The following is an 18,584-nucleotide window of genomic DNA, read 5'->3' as shown; positions in this document are numbered from 1 at the left end:
ATTTGGGGAGGAGGGAACAACCAGGCATTGTTTTCCACTCTGCGCCCACCTGTGCACAGTGCCCACTGGACCCTGGTGCCCTCAGGATCTGTCTCCGTGAATGGGGAGGGATCTGGGGGTTATACACGGTGGTCCCCAGGCAGGGATGTGGGGGAGATGATGCCCCACAGGGATCCAGGGCGGGGGTGATGCCTGGCAGCCGCCCGGCACGAATCCCGGGGAGAAGATGCCTGGCAGCCCCCGGGCAGGGATCCGGGGGGATGATGCCCGGCAGGGATGCGGGGGATGATGCCCGCAGCCCCCGGGCAGGGATGCGGGAGGATGCTCGGGGCATCCCCGGGGAAGGGAGAGGGCGCAGCACGGGGCGGGCTGGCGGCGGCCGCGGCGGGCGGAGCGCCCGGGGTGGTGGATGGCGGCGCCGCCCCCGGCGCGGGTACCGGGGCGGGGCGGGCCGGGAGCGCCCGGTGCCGGCGGCGGCGCTGGGGGGAGCGGGGCTCCGTCCCCGCCGGAGCGCGGCCCCGCTGCGCGGAGGATGAGCTGCGGCCAGCCCAAGGACATGGAAGGTACCGGGCACGGGCGGGGGGGGCTCAGGTGTGCCGCGGGACGCAGCTCTCGCAGCCTCAAACGCGGCGGGAGCGTCCCTGGGGGCTGTCCCATCCATCTCGGGGGTGCCCGCCTTCCAGCCCCCGGTGCTGTCCCCTCCATGCTGCAGGGCTGCCCGCCCTCCAGCCCCCGGGGTTGTGTCCTCTATCCCGGGAGGTGCCATCCATCCCCTCCCCAGTGCTGTCCGCCCCATCCCGGGTGTCTGCCCCTCCACATCCCCCTTTCCTCCCCTCAGCATCCAGGGGAGGGTCTGTCCCCAGTCCCTACCCCCAGTATAATGGGGTACCAGTGAAATGGACTGGGAAATTTGGCTGGGGGGATGCGGGTGTGAGGGTAGGGCAGGGCAGTACTGGAGGTGCTGGAGCAGGGCAGGACCCCCGGGAAGAGTGTGACAAGGTGGAAGGATGTCACTGCAGGCAGGGGTGTCCCTGCCTGTGGGCTCCTGAACCAGCCTCCTGCCAGGAGACCCTGCTCTGCCCAGGGACACCCCAAGGTCCTGCCTGCTGCCCTCACCCCACAGCCTCTTGGGTGCCCAGTCCTACAGAGATCCCTTGTTCTGAGATGCTTGGGGAGCTCCTGGCAGTACCCACGGTGGGCTCAGGTGCACAGACACCCCCAAAGATATGCACAGTGTGTGCCCCAGGGTCCCCATCACAGGGCTGCCTGCCCCTCCATGCAGGTGGCAGCACCCATTTAGGCTCCCTTTATACACACCCAAGGCACAGTAATGCACAAGAGGATGGAAAGCGCATCTGTCTTTTGCTCCCTTCCTTCTCTTTCCTTGGGAGGCACCAGCACTGAGCAGGTGCTGGTCTGAGCTCCGTCCTTGCACAGGGCTCACGTCTCACCTCTGCCAGCAGAGAATTCAGAGGGAAATGCTGAGGCGATGCTCATTGCAACCAGAGCCTGGGTCAAGCACCCACAATGGGAACCCAGGGAGGCTTCAAGGGGTGTCAATCCTCTCTGAACATGGTCTCATCCTCCTCGGGGCCAGCAGGTCTTAGGGAGTGGCTCAAGACATGATCTGGTCCATAAGGACATCCTATAGGTTTGGCTTCAAAGATCACATGCAAAGATCACATCCTGGAGAACATCAATGTCTCCTCAGGGACTCAGCCAGCACACGCACTGGGGTGAAGCCACAGGGAAGAGATGGAGGGGAGCAGGGCAGCGGCAATGCCAGCCAGGCTTGTGGTTCGTACAGATGCTGCTGAGAGTAAGATGAGTCCCTCACAAAGCTGCTCCATGAGCAGAGTAGATTCCCTGTCCTTGGAGTCCTGGGAGAGCTCTGGGCTTGTCCTCCCTTCACCTGCCTGGAGGAACACGAGAGGGACGAGCAGCTCCCGGCAAATCGTTCGCCGACGGCTGACAAATCCCTCGCACCATTTGGTGCTCAATGTCCCTTTCCCTCCCAGACACTGGGACCCAGACAAATAGGCAGAGGGATTTCTTTCCTTGCGAGGGTTGTTCCAACTCCCAGGTCTCGTCATTAATCCCTGGCTACTCCCCACGGCAGCTGCGTGCACACATGTCCCCAGCAGGAGGGCAGGTCTGTGGGACACCCACACGTGTGTCGCCATCAAAGACACAGGGAGATCCCTGAGGCCATGCTGGGAAGTGGTGGCAGAGGAGGGAGCTCGATGGAGGCAGCATGTTGCCTGTCCAGGCGCTGGGCTCCCCTCCCCCTGCCCTGCCTGCTCCTCCTGTGGCTTGGCCACCTGCCACCATGTCCCCCGGGGCATGTCCCCAACACCTGCTAGTACAGTGACTGCGGAAAGTCAGCTCGAGGCCAGCTTGCCGGTAGCGATCAGCCTGTGCCCACCTTGGGACCATCCCAGGGATGATTTCACTGGGGCGTGTTGCCACGTCCTGCCCCGAGGTCCCTGTCCCGGGGAGGTTTCCCATCCCTCTCTCCCAGCAGTGGCTGCTGCTCCTCTGAGCTTCTCCAGTGCTCACGTTTCACCAGCCATAAAAGTGTCTGGAGAGGGAAAGACAAGGAGCAGTGACGTGCCAAGCGAGAGGAGGGAGCGATGTCTGTCCCTGCCGCTGCCGCAGACCCTCTCCCGCCACTCAGGGCAGGTGGCTGCTGGTCCACCTACAGTGACCCAGCCCCTGGTGTCCCCCTCCACCCATCCTGTGTGGATGGAGAGGTGCCCAAAATGGATCAAAAAGTCACCAAGAGAAAAGGAGCTGGTGGCAATTCCCCAGCCTGTGAACAGGCAATGGAGTGTCCATCGCCCAGGGCTGCCAGACAAATCACAGGGACCACAGAGCAGCTCACAGGGACACAGAAAGATGGGGGCACAGGGGCCATTCAGGAAACAGAACTGAGCTCTCCCCACTTTGCCTGAGCGGGGGCTCAGCTGGCCCCAAGGTTCCTGCAGCCCCGTTTCAAGGTGTCGTTCCCTGCGCCCAGCACAGCGTTTGCTCACCGACGCACGCTGCCAGCAGTGGGCACCCCCGCTCTGCCTGCACCCCAACATTGCCACAACTACAACAGCTTCAGCCAGGTGCTGGAGCAGACTCTGCTGAGCCCCAGGAAGGGTGCTCATCACCCCGTTCCCTCTTTTCTTTTCCTCCTGCATCCCAAACAGCCTTAGCCATTAGTGATCCCATTGCTGCCAGGCTCCACTCAGCCCCAGGGCACTTTGATGCCCAGCGGGTCTGTCATCCCCCATGACACCCCCCACCAGGCTCTCTGTCTCTCCCAGTGCCAGCTGGTCCTGCCGCGGGATTAGGTGGGAGCTCGCAGGGAAAACACCAAGCATCTCTCCGGATCAAACGCCCACGGGGTGATGGCGAGGGGGGTGTAATCCACCCCCCCTCCCTGTGCGAGGCCGGCTGGGGGCTGCCCGACGCCGGAGCCGGGGTGAGTGCGCAGGCAGCGTATCTTGGCAGCGGGAGGGAGGCGATCGGGGGAGTCAGTCAGGTGTGGACGAGGTATGAGGGGAGGCAGGGATGGAGGCACGCTGGTGACAACCGGTGCTGCCGAGCGCTCGCACGCATCCCTCCTCCCGCCGAGATGCAGCAGGGCCGGCCATCCCTCTGCTGCGTCTCCACCATCCGCAGCTCGCAGGGTGCACCCGAGCCAGGTGAGGGGGGCTGCAGGGCATGCCCGGGGGGCTGCAGGGCAGGACGGGGGGGCTGCAGAGCTGGCAGAGGGGGTGGGAGATGGTGCATGTGCATCCTCGGCCGGCAGTCACAGCCACCGGCTCGGCAGAAAGAGGAGTGGAGGGGATGGAGGGCAACCGGGTATTGCTGTGGCTGCTCCTGTGCAGGGCACAGGAAGGAGAGGAGACTCCGTGCCCAAGACCATCCCCATGTCCCTGCTGTGGGGCTCACGTGCCCCCACCCTTCCCTTCCCTGGCTCAGCACCCTCTGTCCTCACCTGCACCAGGTCCTGCTGGGTGACGGGGCTGTCAGGACTGAGGGCTGGGGGAGCAGGAGGCTGCTGAGGAGCTGCTGGTGGGGCTGACAGGGGTTTGGGGCTCCAGGACAGCTGCTGTCTGCCCTGACAGGAGTGATGCCACCAGTGTTCCCAGCCCTGCCTGTCTTCTCACTTGCTTTTCCTTTCCTCTTTCGCCCTTCTCTCCTATCTGCTCTCGCTCTGGCTCTCTTGCCTCAAACTGTGTTTCCTGGAGGAGCATGGACACCACATCCAGATGCTCTATATCCCCTGTGGATGTAGGTGCTAATGATGGTCAGAGCCTTGTTCCCATATCTGTCCCCAGTGCCCAGCAAGACAGGCAGTTCTCAGCTGGGGGTAACCTAGTGCAGCTACGGCAGGGCTGGGGTTCGGGGTGCTGGAGGGTGAGACAGCTGGGAGCTTCTTGGGCGTCCTTGGCTGGAGGGAGCACAACCTGCTGCTGCCCTCACCCGTCAGGTCTGGGGTGTCTGAGGCTGTAGGAAGCCATCAGAGACATGTCCATTACCTGTGACAGGCACAGAGAGCACCCCACCAGCCCTGCTTGACACCGAGCCCCTCTGTGGATCTCCCTTGTGTTCTGTAAAACCCCTCAGCTCTCCTGCCTCAGTTTCCCCATGGCAACGTTTACTACTGGGTGTGTTTAAGGAGCAAGGTAGTGTGATGTGGTCTGGATAACCTGGGACACACAAGCACATTAACAACCATTTCCTGCTCCATTTTGACTTGTTTTGGCTGGTTTGTCTCCTTTTGCGTGACGGTGTGCTTGAGAGAGATCTTTGAAACCTCTTCTCTCTTAAAACCCACTAATCATGAAAATGAGCTGCAGTGAGTTTTCTCCAGCCCTTCTGCTCTCCTGGGGAGGGTTATCCAGGGCGGAGTTATCCCAGGGATGGGTTATCCCTGGAAGTGTATCTCTGTCGGTTCCTGCTCCACTTTTGGTGGTATCTAGGGAGCAGGTGAGCTGGGGGATGCTCTGGGCTTTGCTCCTGTGGATCAGCGCTGTTTATCTCAAGCCAGCTGGCCTTTATCCGGAGCAGACGGGTGCCTGAGCCCCTAATACCCCCCTCCCTCCTCCCACAGCAGCCAGGTCACTTCAGCCTATTCCAAAGGAAAGGTTTGCATCCTCACTGAACACCGTGAGAGTGTTAAAACACACGGGGTGAAGGACAAAAACCCCTTATTGTGGGTAAATGGATCTCTTTGGGCCACCAGAGATGGACTGGCAGGTGTTTGGCCATCACTTGGGTGCGCAGGTTTGCGCAACCGCCCCCAAGCAGCCACGGGCTGTGCTGGGGGGACACACACCAGCCTGCGTCCCTTTCTCCATCGGGCTGCCCAGGCGGGCTTTATTTTCTCCTCATTCCTCTGTGGTGGCAGTTTAATGTCAGCCTGGTCCATGGAAGTGGCTCGTCCCCTTTGTCCCTGGCCGGCAGTGACAAGCAGGAGGCTGTCACCACACGGTCCCCATGGCTATTGGGCGGGTGTCACAACAAGCATCGCTCGTGGGGGTTTGTCTGGGCAAACATCTTTAGACACCAGCTGATGGGTTCATGGGCAGATGGATCTTCTCCCTGGCAATGGGAAGAAAAGGTGGAGGGGGGAGATTTTGACAGTGTCGAGCTCAGCAAGTCCTGTGGGGTACAAAAAACATTTTTGTGTGCCCGAGCACGGGGTGGAGGGGAACTGTAGCCATGTCTCACCCCCCTTCCCTCCGCAGCTGCTGCTGCTCACTTCAGCTTCTGCCGCAGCCTCCTGGAGCACACGGTCTCAGCTGAAAACCTCAACTACCGCCTGCAGAGGAATCCAGGCAGCAGCCTCACCTGGCACGACGGCCGCAGCCAGCGGCCCGACGGCGGCCGCACCGTCAAGCTCCTGCGGCAGCCGGGCACCGAGGGCTCACAGGTACCTGCCAGGCTCCCCCAAACCTCCTGGGGATGCCCAGGGGAACATGGCTTCTCACGTTCCCCCCATCCCATCTATTCCCCGCAGGAGTGTCTCTTCTTTCTCTGAAGGACCAGGCCTTCAGATCCCTAGTGATTACTGGGCATTTAATTATAGTAATGTATATAAAGATAATAATTATTACAATGAGGCTGGGGTGAGCTCTGTGCATCCCTCCCCTCCACACCTGGAGCTGCAACTTGAGACAGTCTCGCAGTAAATGTGCCAGTGCCGAATTCCTTGTAATGCCTTAAGATCTCAGAGTGTATGGGTATGTCTTAGCCAGGTTCAGACCATTCACCTCCTAAACTTCTGAACTTATTCATGAGGCTATGAGCTGAAGATTTCCAGTCATTTGCCTCTGCATGGCCATGGAAAGGAGCATCTCCCCAGTGAGCGGTTCCTGGTGCTTCCCACCCACCCTGGGAGCAGTGATCAGAGGCAGCACATCCAGCCTCCCAGGGGCATTTAGAGTCAAGAAAGGCTTTAATTTTGCCATAAGGAGGAAAAATGTCAAGAGAAGGGATATGACGGGAGTTGCTCCATGCAGCTCACAGGGATGGCTCCCCTGCCCAGCTTCCCCCAGCCACCTTCTGCCTCCCCATGGAGCATCCCTGAACCCTCCTGCCTGCTCTCTTCTACACCAGCGCTCGATATTCACGGCTGAGAGTTTATCAGAGCGACAGCGCAGCTCAGCCGGCTGGAAAACGAGCCTGTGATTCATTACACCTCCCCTGCCCTCCCGGGGAGTGCAGGGGTTCTCTTGGGGACCCACCAGGGTGGCTTCGCCAGCCACAGGGGACAATGTGCCCCAAGCCAGCAGTGTGGGCTTTGGGGATGCTGAGATGGGTCCTCAGCATGGGGCTGTGTCTGATGGGCGAAGCGCTTGCAGACGTAAGCTTGTCCAGGGAAACTGCAGGTTATTTGTCACCTCCTCGCCTGTGCCTTGGAGGGTTAGTCAGGTAATAGCTGCGGGAAGCTCGCAGGAAGCTCACGGGAAGCTCACTGCTATTTCCCCCCGCTCCTCCACTTCTCATCATTGCCCGTTAGTGAACCCAGAGCAAATCACCTCCTCCTCCCCGTGGCTCGCTCAGCCAAGTGTGAAGGAGCCGAGCAACTGGGGCAGGCTGGGGCTGTTCCTGCGGGCAGGCAGTACCGGGGATGTAACCGGGGGGGCCGGGCAGCTGCTGGGGGTTCCCCCAAAGGTGAGGGTTTGGTTGGGAAACCAAATCGTGCACATCGTTTATCGCATTTTCCATCTGCTTTGAAGATGTATTCCTTGGTTATTAATTTGTGGCCTCCCACCTTTACCTTCTTCCCTCTCACTCCAATGTCCCCAGCTGCCATAGGGGAGCTCTGCTTGACGAAAAGTCCCTTTCCAAGCCCAAAATCTCTCCCGGGGGAAACAGCAGCCTCTGCCAGGCTGACTGGGCTCGGCATGGCGAGCGATGCCCCGGACCCCGCTGCCCTGCGCTGCCTGCTCTGTGGTATCTCGCAGCGATGTGCCACTAGTTTCAATAACCACAGGATGTCTGGAGTCCCTGTCACACTAATTATCTCTGCTGCTCTATTAGGCATGCTTAATTAGCCAATGTTCGCACATGGAGGTTGACGTTGGCACAGCACAGTCCAAGTGCTGACAACCTTTCCCGTGCTGGTACGTTCACGCATCGGCTGCTTCTTCTGTCATGTCCCTGGGTGCTGCTTCCTGGGGATTTCTGGTGGGGATGGCTTTGCACCAGTACCAAATTCTGGCAGCGATGACTCTGTGCCAATACTGAATATCTGGTGGGGATGGCTTTGCACAGAAATGAATTCTGGTTGGAATCGTCTTTGCACCAGTACCCACTTCCCCCTGGGCCCTCGTTGGCTCCATGCCCACTGAGAGCTTCTCCCTTCTCTGCCTGGCAATGGGGGGTCCCTGAAGACCCCCAGGGTGTTTCATGAGCCCATATGATTCCCAGCTGGGCTGGGACACACATAGGGGACAGGGACCAGGGCTCTTGTCTGCAGCAGGAGGGCTGGGGGCTTTTGGGTGTGGGGTCTGTGTAGGGCAGGACCCACAAATTGAACCCTCATGCCTGCTCCCACCACTTCCCTCACCACCTCCTCTGATGCTGCTATTTCGGGTTGAGCCCAGAGATTCCCGAGGGTGCAAAGTTGAACTCTGCGTGTCACCACAGTCCAGCATCCCCCTAACATCCCCACGGGTTGACATTCCATGACATTTTCCTCCTGGAAGGGTTGAACCCCACTTACCTCCCCACCTCTTGCTCCCCCAGGGCCGCGGCTGTGACCACTATGGCATCTACCACACTAGCCCCACACTGGGCTGCCTGGCCAAGCCGGTGGTGCTCTGGAGCCAGCAGGATGTGTGCAAATGGCTGAAGAAGCACTGTCCGCACAACTATCTCATCTATGTTGAGGCATTCGCCCACCACGCCATCACAGGTACAGGGATCAGCCCCACTATTCACTGGAACTAATTGCCGTTAGCGTGTGCTGCTGGGAAGCAGCCATTTGAAGGGGCATGGTTTGGAAGTCAGATGTACCCCAGCTTCTGTCCCCTCTCCCCACGGAGATGCCACTGGGCTGGGAGCCACTCCCAGGGCTTGGGGACACCCCCCCCCCAACTGGGCAGGAGGCATCTGCTACTGGGATGAGCTCCAGGACAGGCTGGATGTTCTTTAAAATGAGCATAAATTGCCATGGGGAGGTTGTGGTTTATAAGATGTGAGAGAGTCTTCTCCTCACCTAGATTAATATAGTAAGAATATTTTTACAGTGTTTCAAAGATTTTTGCAGAAGAGGAAAAATTTCTGCCCAGCTGGAGTCCAAGTTGCAAATGTCTTTGTCCAGGTCTTAATCCAACTCCCAGTCAAGTCCTTGGAGGAGTCTGGGACCTGCTCCCTCCCCTTTTGCCCCCTGGGGACAGTGGCTTTGACATCTACATATGAGCATTGTCCCGGTCCGACCGTGACGTGCATGGCTGGGCAGAGCTCAGCCAGGGCCAGGAAAACGTGACGGGGAAGGGAGTGTAGGAGCTGCCCGGAAGGGATGCAAACCCTAATGCAAGAGCTCAGCCAGCCCTAGCAGGGGAAACAAAGGCAGCATTAGCAAATGGACCCTGGGAAACAAGAATGAAAGCTGGTTGTAAATCTCTAATAGCCCGCGGACTGGAGGAGAGTGGCTCACTGGGGACAGTGGTGGCAACGCTAATGGATTTTGATGGGTACCCCCGTTCCCCCGGGACGGCCAGCCCGTGCGGGGACTGTGCGCTCGGACAAAACATCTCCTGATGCAGGAGGTGGAGTGGACAAATGGAAAGCTCCAGCCTGCGGGGCTGGGTGACGTGATTGCTGAAGCCAGTACCTGTCCTGAGGCTGGGGACCTCGAGCTGCCACCCTTCGAAAGTGGGGCCACCTTTGAGCCTTCCCCATCCCTGTGGGTCTGGATGGTGAAAGAGCATTTTAGGATTTCTTCCCTTTCCCCCTCTTCATTTTTGCGTGAAGATGGGCTCCTGTCTGAGTTACACGTTTGCCACGCCGGGCAATGAGCAATACTGCATTTGCAGGTCGGGCGCTGCTGCGGCTGAACGGGGAGAAGCTGCAGCGCATGGGCATTGCGCACGAGGCCCAGCGGCAGGAGGTTCTGCAGCAGGTCCTGCAGCTCCAGGTGCGCGAGGAGGTCCGGAACCTGCAGCTACTCAGCCAAGGTAGGTCTGGCAGGAGGCCGAGTGGGGAGAGGGGCTGCGGAGTCAAACCCCAGGGAGGTTGTGTCCCTCTTGGCACCATCTGAATGGGAGAGGAGTGTCTGGGTGGCCACCAAAGCCAGAGGCATCCAACTATGTTGCTGGTGCAAGTGCAGCCCATGCTGTGAGTGGGATGGGATGTGGAGCACAGGGTGGGGTGAATGGGAAGGGGTTGTGGTGCACTTGGATGAGCTGTGGTGCACAGATTTTGCAGAAGGATGGGCTGAGGTCCACAGGGGTGGCTTATCGTGCACAGGTTATGGTGCACAGGGATGGGCTGTGGTGCATAGGCTTTGGTGCACAGGGGTGGGTTGTGGTGCATGGGGCCAGGGGGCTGTGCACAGCACAAAATGCATTAGTGGCATTTTGCATGGACTGGACAGGGTTCTCCAGAGCTGGCAGTGGGTGAGCTGGAACGAACCACCCTGCAGGCCGTTTATTCCTTCCTCTCCCCCCTTGTTCCAGCCTCTTTCGGAAATGTCTCCTAGCTGATCCGTCTGTTTGGCAGATTGTACCAACACTGTGAACCGAGCACCTCTGGGATGGGCTGTGCCTCGACGATATGAGACCTGAACCACACGTTCAGAATACGAAGAGACAGCTTCCCAGCCACACCAGGACGTCTCTCCCAGTTCTTCTCTCTCTTTCTTTTTCTATGACTACATTTCTGTGCAGAGATGGGAGGTTTCCTCCAGCAGATGTGGCTCTTGGCTGGAGGAAAATTAGCAAAACGGCCTCTGGGACAGATGAACTTTTGCCCACCTGAGCCTGACAGTTCACAGGGAAAGAGATGGAAAAAGGAGGCAATGATAGGCAGGGCTCAGTGTGTGGACAAATCCAGCGTGGTTATTCCCGGGATGGCTCAGAGCCATGCACGGGAAGGTAAAGCCTTATACACATGGGCGACATCCCAGCACCTGGCAGCTCATGTCCGTACCTCGGAGCTTATTTAGGGAGATTTAATTTTCTATTCAGACTGGGCTGCCTTCCAGCGTCCTAGGAGGTAACATTATCAGTAGCAAACAAGGTGACTCGACCCGCCAAAAAAAAGAACAAAAGTGGGGCCAAGTCACCAGCACCAAGCTCCACTTGGTGAGTTAAGGAGGGAGCTGAGACATTGGAGCTGGAAAATCCGGGAGCAGCGGCAGGCTGGATACGTCAGGAGGTTATCATGGCCTCAGGGAGCTGTGCCAGGAGCTCGTCCTTCATCCCACCTCATTTGTAGGCAGCCAAGGAGTCGATGCGGGGCTGGGTGGCAGCAGCCGGGGGTGCTGGCGCTGGCACCGGGGCTGCCTGGGTGAGGACAGGGGCTCCTGAGTGCCAGGTCCCCCCCAGTGCTCAGTCGTGCTCCCTCCGGTGTCCTCTGTGGTCTCACCAGCTCTTTGCAGAGCTCTGCTCCTCCGGGCATTTGCTGATATTCATCCCGACCTCCTGCCCAGGGGCTGGTGATGGTGCCACCAAACCCTGGCGCCATCCCGATGACCCGGCTTATTTACTGCTACAGTCCCTCCCACCACCCAAACCCCTGTCTGCAGCCACAGACCACTCATGCAGGCAGGTAAGGAGCAACCAAGGCTTTGGGGACCGAGTGGATGCTGTCACCTCCCCATGATCCCCCTCTGGTAATGAGGGCAGGGCAGCTGGGGGGTCCTGAAACAACACCGCAGAGCCCTTGGGGCACTGGCAGGGGTGTGGGGCAGGTCGTGGTGGCCCCCCTGGCCAGGGACCCACCCGCTTGCTCCTCTGCTGGTAATAAAATGAGAGACTGTTATTTTAACTTGCTACTTTTCTGAATTTTCCCACACCTGAATGTGCGTCATGGGTTTAGTCCCCCAGCCCTTCCCGGGGATGCTCAGGATGTGTCCAGAGCCCTAAACTCCCTGGGACAAGCACCTCCATGGGGACAGGGGTCCCTGCAGGAACAAGCCTCAGCCTGGGGGTTTCCTGGTGTTTAAATCCCCTCTCAGCTCCACAGAACAGCTGCAGAAATGAGAATTAAGAAGCTGCCATGAGGATTTGGGGTTGTAGTTACCACGCCAGTGCAGCTGACGGCTCATGACAAAGCAAAGGTCTCCAAAGCTCATCTGTGAGAGTCATTACTCTGGCTAACGAGCTGTGCTAAATGAGAAAGAATATCATGGGGCTGTGGGCAGGATTAAGGCAGTGGAGTTGGTTGCTGGCATGGGACAGCATCAGCCCAATGTCATCCCTGTCCCATCTCAGCGTCACTGCTCCCCAGTGAAGAGCTGGAAGATTTCCACGGGTGTGGAAGAGGAGCTGAAAGCAAGTGGTTTGCCCACGACTAGCAAAAACTGTGATTGCACCCAAACGTTTAAATCTCTCCCCCTGAAATCCACAAGAAAAGCTGTTCCCAGAGCCCTGGAGGCAGCATCCCTGGGAGCTGCTGGGTGTCGGGCTGCGGGTGAGAACATCGTTAGAGGGAGATGCTGAGCTGCTCTCCGGAGCTCCCGAGCTGTGCAGGGGGGACAAGCGGCTTCTCCGGGCTGAGGCTCTGGGCGGTGCTCACCCGTCAAGTTCATGATGGTTTTGCCTGAAATGCAACTGGGGCGCACTAAGTGGTGCTGGGGCTTCCCCTGACCCACCGGGAAAGGCAGGGTGTCCCCCCAAAGGTCCTGTCCCAAAGCTCGGCTGCTCCCAAGGGCGTGAGTCACCGTGAGACCTCCATGTGCTGTGTCCACCTGCGCTGGGCTGCACTCCAGTTCCTCATCTGCACAGAAGGAAGGAGGCACAGAGGAAAGCAGAAACCCCAGCAGCACACTGCACTGGAGCTCCACGCTCGTCCCCATTGGGGTGTTCCCCTGAGACTCCCCTGGCAGGACAAGGCTGGAGGCACTGGGTAACACGATGTCCATGGGGCAAGGCAGGAGGATGCTGTCCTGTCCCCCAGCCTCTGCCCCAGCGGGGTATGTGCCTCCTGTGCCTTCATCCCAGGGAGGATGGTGATGGTGAGAGCGGAACATCCTTCCAGTCAGGCTCTGGACCAGTGTATGGTGTCATCTAATGCCCTTGGCTTATTCAAGGGGAACCTGGGGCTGGATTCTGCCCAGAGCAGCAGGGACACAGCCCCCAGCACTGGTTTGCCTTTGGTGGCTCTGGGTACACAGCAAAAAACATCCAGCAATCCTTCCCAGTGGTAGGGGCAGTTTGCAGATTCTAGCATGGTTTTCAAGGAAAAAAAAAGCCAGTACAGTTGTATGTAGAAAATGCGTGCCTAATTTGGACAAGTAATTACTGAGCACAGCTTGATGATACAGATACCTCCAGCTCTGAAATGCTGCTGATTGCGTCTCTGATTCAGGAAATGACCCCCATTCCCCAGCACTGACATTCCTGCTTGGCTGTGAGCACAGCCTGTGATTTCCCGGCTGCATGGCGTGCGAGGATATAGTTTGCTGAGCAGAGAGGGACAGACGGATGGACGGCAGCTCCTGCCATGGGCTCTGCTGAACCGAGGCCACTTTGAATCTGAACATCAGTCCCTAGCAGATTACATGCTTGATCTAATTAGGAGTCTGTCCTCCCCTCAGGTGTCTGGGGCAGGTTACAAACCACCCCAAATCGTCGCTTTTTTCATGCTTGCATGCAGCTCCTTATGAAGTTTCTTGCACCTGCAAGCACCACAGTGGGACAACAGAGAAGGAAACAGGAGGAATATCAGTCACTGGTGGCACGTGCCATGTGTCGGGGCTACACATGCCCCAGGGAAGATATGGGGCATAGAGGCTGGTAGGGGGGCATCGGTGCTGGTGTAAATCAGAGCATCCCCAGGAGGTGTGAGCTGGGGAGACACAGAGAAACAGCTGCTCCTGGGATGCTCCGGCAGCCGCATCCTGGCACTGGCAAACCTCCTGCTGCATTTCCTGGAGCCCCGGTCCCCATCCCGGCTATCTGGTGCCAGAGGACAACACAGGGTTTGGGGACACACAGGGTCTCACAGCAATCTCAGCGCAAACCTTCTGCCCCAGCGTGTCCTTGCTGCACATTCAGGACTAATCAATCTTGATTCATTGCTAATGAACTCGAGAATAGTGTTGGGATGGATCAGGTGCCACTCAGGGTGAGATGGATAATATAATTAAGATTTCCTCAAAGGTCCCGTCTTTCTTACCTTGTTAATTAAGCTGATGTGAGGCCCTCCATGCAGAATGCATAATGAGAGGCTGCTATAGACAGAGCTGGCTGATAGCGGGAGACCATGCTGGAGGAATGCTGGCCCCAGCCACAGGGCTGGGGATAATTTGGCAACTCTTTGGGTGTTCGGTTCCCCCGGAGTGGCTGGGAGCTGATCTCTGCTGAGAAAATGCCACACTCTTTGCACCACAAATTCATTTGGACCAGGGATGCAGGAGGAGGTAGAATCATAGAATCATTTTGGTTGGAAGAGACCCTTAAGACCATTGGGTCCAACCATAACCTAAGTCTCGCACTAAAACGTGTCCCTAAGAACCTCATCTATATGTCCTTTGGGATGAGCATCATGGCAGAGCTTACGGCTTCCTAAAGCCCCACCCGTGGCACAGAGAGCAGGACATGGCCCGTGGGGAGGAGGGGATGCTGCTCCGCTCCCTGTGGTCAAGGCACATTTTTGGTACTTGCACTCTGGTGTTGACTCCTGATGATGAATTAATGGCCTGTAAGAAGGGTGACAGTTCCCTTAATTAGAAAGTATCGGAGCAGGGATAATTGCTTCATTTCATTTTTTTCCTGCAGCACCCCGGCAGGGTTGGAGCAGCTCCCCGGGCTCGGTGGCACAAGGGGCAGCTCAGCACAGGGATGGGGTCTGGCAGGGCTGGAGGAAAGGGGGAGATGGCATTAACAGGCTGGGAACCCCAAAACGATGAGCCAAGCGAGGGCAGCGAGAGGCAGGAGCTGGGTAGCCCAGCCCAGGGCAGGCAGCAGGACTGAGATAAAGAATTTGTCCCCAAATTAACATCATTTGGTTTGACCAGCATTGTTCCTCAACCTGGATGAAGGACTGACTTTGCTGCAAAAACAAGCCCTGCAGAAACATGTTGAAATATTCACAGCATTTCACCTGGGCCTTTTTTGGAAGGGAAAGTTTCAGGCTCTGTTTTGATACAACATTTCTAGACTGCATCTTTGCACAGACAGTTAGTGGAGGGCTCCAAAATGAGCCGCTTTCCTTCCTGTCAGAGAAGGTCTTTTTTAAAAAAACAGGGGAGATTTGGGGGTTTTGCAGCCACACAGCTTTGTCACTTGCAGTGCCTCCACCCTACCCTGCACCCCTGCATCTCCCCACTGTCCCCACGGGGCTGTGGGTGCCCCAGAGACCTGGCCCCGTGACTCAGAGCTGTCCCCCACACCAATACAGCCCTGTAAATAAGAAATCGCAGCTTCAGGGCTGCCAGGAGCTTCATTTGTATCTGCAGACAGGAGCGTTTTGTCCACAAACCTTCCCTCTTTGCACTGCAGCCATTTTGCTTTCTTGCCATATCTAAAATTAAATCTGTTACAATTTTCTATTATTCCTTTTTTTTTTTTCTTTTTCCCCTTTTGCTTGTATTTGCTGGGTGCATTCAACCACAGAGAGGAAAAATAAATAAATAAAGAAATGGGAAAAAAAAAGTCATCAGCATAATTCATGGCTCGCACAGTCATCGCGGGCTCCAGTTTCCAATCAGCGGCCCGGCTGTGGGAGGAGGGCTGGGGCTGGGGCTGGCGCGGATGCGGCTTCGCAAACCAGCAGCGATTCCCTCTTTGTTCTGGGATCGCTCTGCTTCAGACAAACCAGCTGCTGCATGGCCCGTCCTGCACGTAAGAACTGGTCCGAGGGGCTTTGTACCCTCAAAACAACAGAGGATGGAGCAGCCACTGAGTGGGTTTGCAGGCTCTGGACACAGCGGTCACTGTTATCCCAGGATAATGCTTTGGGAGACGTGGAAGTGCCAGGTTCCCCAGCCTGGATTTGGGCATCATGGTTGTGCCCTTTCCATCACCTGTCTCTGCGTGGTGCGTGGGGTTCAGAGGATACGGGCAGAAGTCTGGGCTCCCAGTCCTTCCCAGTCCCATGCACCGAGCATCCCACTTTGCCCCAAAGCACAGATGCCTTACAGTGCCCCATGCACACAGCATTTAACAGCTTTTGAGTCTCCAGAGCCAGTGACATGTAGAAGAGGCTCTGCAAACCCAGCATCCAGTTTATTTCTAACATAGTTAAGGGTCCGAATGGCGCTGCTGCAGCCGGTTGTGTTAATATGTGTTGTAAAGTTATTTGCCGTGTAAGTGCCCAATCAGTCAGCCCCAATCTGTGCGAGGGGGACGGTCCTGGCTTCAAGTCCCAACATGTCCAGGAGGATCTGCAGCCAGAAAACCAGATTATTTCCTGCCTTTCCTGTAAGAGGAGTGTTTGCTCATTTCTAGTGTTTTTAACGCTTGCCCAGGTGCCTTTACAAGCCAGAATTGACCCTTGCTGGGATACTCAGGATCGATGTTGGGTCATGAGCGGGGGTCACGGTGCTGGCTGCATCCCAGTGGACACAGGGACGGTTCTGGGAGACCCAGGGCAGCTCTGGGAAACTTTCTGCTCCCCACCAGCACAAAAGGCAGAGCAATGTCAGGAGCCCACATAGGATGGCAGCACCTTGCTGCACTGACAGCTGGCACTGCTCTGATGGCAGCGGCGGGTGCTTCAAGGGAGTCAGGGTCCCCAGGGGGATGCGTTACCTGGTCTGTGCCTCCCTGAGGACAGTGAAGCCACAGAGATCTCTGGTCCATGGGTGCAACTTGTCTGTCACCACTGAGTGAGGGGAGGGAAGGCTGACGTGTGCTTGTCCTGGGTGACACATGCCTGGGTCACCCTGCTTCACCCCTGCTTGTCACAGGGGACAAGGACAGGTTTGCCAGCCCTGCCAAAGGCTGCCTTGAATACATCTGAATTTTTTCTGGCCTCTGGAGGAGGCAGAGCCTCCCATCCTGCCTGCACCGCTGCCTGCAGCTCCTGCCTCTGCTCAGCCCGATGTGGGATGCAAAAGAGCAGCCAAACCAAACGAAACAACCGCTGTGGGATGCCCATTAGGATGGTCTGCATACCAAGATGTATCGGATCCTGGCTATACAATTGCTTTTTCCTCCTCTCCTCTGTATCTATCTGATTTACATGCTTGGACTGCTTCATCCCCCGCTGCCAAGCACCTTCTCAGGTATTCACAGCCGCAGCATGTGCCGAGCTGCCCCTGCTCTGCCTCCTCCTGCTCTGCACCTGGGGACGACAGGGATGTTCAGCACACCTGGTCCTGTGCCCCACGGCATCATGCTGGTCTGCGAGGATGAGCTCTTGTCCACAACCCACCCCTGCAGCGAAGCCGTGACGCAAGAGGAAACACAATGGTTTCCCACGAGCATGTGAAGAAAGGCAGCACTGCTGCCCCTGCCACTATTCTTCCTCTTCCTCCTCCTCCTCCTCTTCTTCCTCCTGCCCTTCCCAGCACAGCCCTTCCACACAGTACAGCCCTGTGCATGAAACAAAGCTCCTCAGCATCTGCCCTACGTTTGCTGTTATTTTCAAGTCCATTCCTTGTCCCCCTCTCCTCCACTCAGCAAGGCCTGAACGCAGCAACTGTGGCTGCCTTTATATTGTGTTATTTCTGAGTTTCTGTACCTCAACCAGCCTGCGGCCAGCTACTCTCCCAGCCCCTGTGTAACCCCCGGGTGGCTGGGCTCCCCAGCATCTTCATCTCACCCTCACCTTCCTCCTCAAGATGCAAAATCACACTTCGCACATACAGAAAATGAATGCGGTGGCACTTCTGCATGTGCACACGTGCATGTTCCCCACTGGCCCATGTGCCCGGGGTGGCCATCAAGATGCTGCAGGGACAAGCGAAGGTAACTGGGCACCATTTGCAGCCTTATAGCAAGGAGGTTTTGAAAGCACTGACGATGCTAACAGCCCTGCCAGGGTTGGCCGCTCTCCGGGCAGGCAGCTCACTGGCTGGGAAGTAAAGCTGCCTCAATACGCCTCATTTTATACAAAGAAGGTGGGTTGTGCCTGTCCCTCCCACCCGCTGATCTCCCTCCGCTCCACCGATAATAATACCTTGCAATTACACAAAGCTTTCCCTGCTCTCCACAGACATTAATTAAGCTCTTTCCCCGAAATGGAGACAAAGAGGGGAACTGTGGGGAAACTCCAAATTTGGGCTGAGTTTTTTTCACTTTGATTTTTCATGGCCATGCTATGGTGCCTCCTGACTCCCGGTGGCACCGTGTGAGCCACATGCCGGTGATGGTGGTGCAGGGTGGCCCCAACAGCAATGGCCACGCTGGGTTTTGCTCTCAAAAATTTGAGATTGGGCAGAATTTGTTAGTTTTTCCATAATTTCCAGGCAGCTACAGCCACACGGATGGTGGTGCTGGATGGTGGTGCTGGATGCTGACATAGCTGTGCATTCCTGGTGCGGGCAAACAAGGCTGACTCTGCCCTGTGACACCTTCCCGTGTACCACTGGCTCTGCAGGGGTGACACCCCAAGCCTGGGAGCCAGGAAAACTGGACTGTGCTTCAGGCACCACCCCGGCCTCGCATCCAGCCTTGTCCCCAGGAGCAGGGATGGCTTCGCAAGGGGATCCACAACATCCTGGGGTCAGAGGGGGGGTGGATGGGCAGGACACCCTGCCTGCACCCTGTAGGGCAGGATGACGGGCAGGACACTCTGGAGGAGAGGGTCACAAGCAGGAAAACTCGCCTGCATGAGGCACAGGGCAGGATGACAGGCAGGACAACCTGCCTGCAAACTGGAGGACAGGATGATGGGCAGGACACCATGCGGGACAGGATGACAGACAGGACACCCTGCCTGCAAACCGCAGGGCAGGACAACAG

General features: G+C 57.4%; 1 protein-coding gene across 3 annotated transcripts; it reads left to right on the top strand.

Moving 5' to 3' along the window:
• The first annotated feature begins 456 nt into the window (after positions 1 to 456).
• Positions 457 to 12,004, top strand: SAMD10 (sterile alpha motif domain containing 10). Of its 3 annotated transcripts, none has more exons than XM_065849932.2 (5): positions 457 to 563; positions 5,748 to 5,932; positions 8,254 to 8,422; positions 9,546 to 9,686; positions 10,231 to 12,004. In XM_065849932.2, the coding sequence occupies exons 1-5, from the start codon at positions 533 to 535 to the stop codon at positions 10,293 to 10,295; spliced, it is 591 nt and encodes a 196-aa protein (XP_065706004.1). In that variant the 5' UTR covers positions 457 to 532; the 3' UTR covers positions 10,296 to 12,004. The 3 variants fall into 3 exon arrangements, with proteins under 3 accessions (XP_065706004.1, XP_071671767.1, XP_071671768.1); XM_071815666.1 differs by lacking the exon at positions 457 to 563 and adding an exon at positions 3,525 to 3,695; XM_071815667.1 differs by lacking the exon at positions 457 to 563 and adding an exon at positions 3,525 to 3,695 and having other exon boundaries at positions 10,188 to 12,004.
• Positions 12,005 to 18,584: the final 6,580 nt, after the last annotated feature.

The sequence above is a fragment of the Patagioenas fasciata genome, chromosome 16 (assembly GCF_037038585.1).
Source record: "Patagioenas fasciata isolate bPatFas1 chromosome 16, bPatFas1.hap1, whole genome shotgun sequence".
Lineage (NCBI taxonomy): Eukaryota > Metazoa > Chordata > Aves > Columbiformes > Columbidae > Patagioenas > Patagioenas fasciata.
This window is presented reverse-complemented; position numbering and strand designations above follow the sequence as displayed.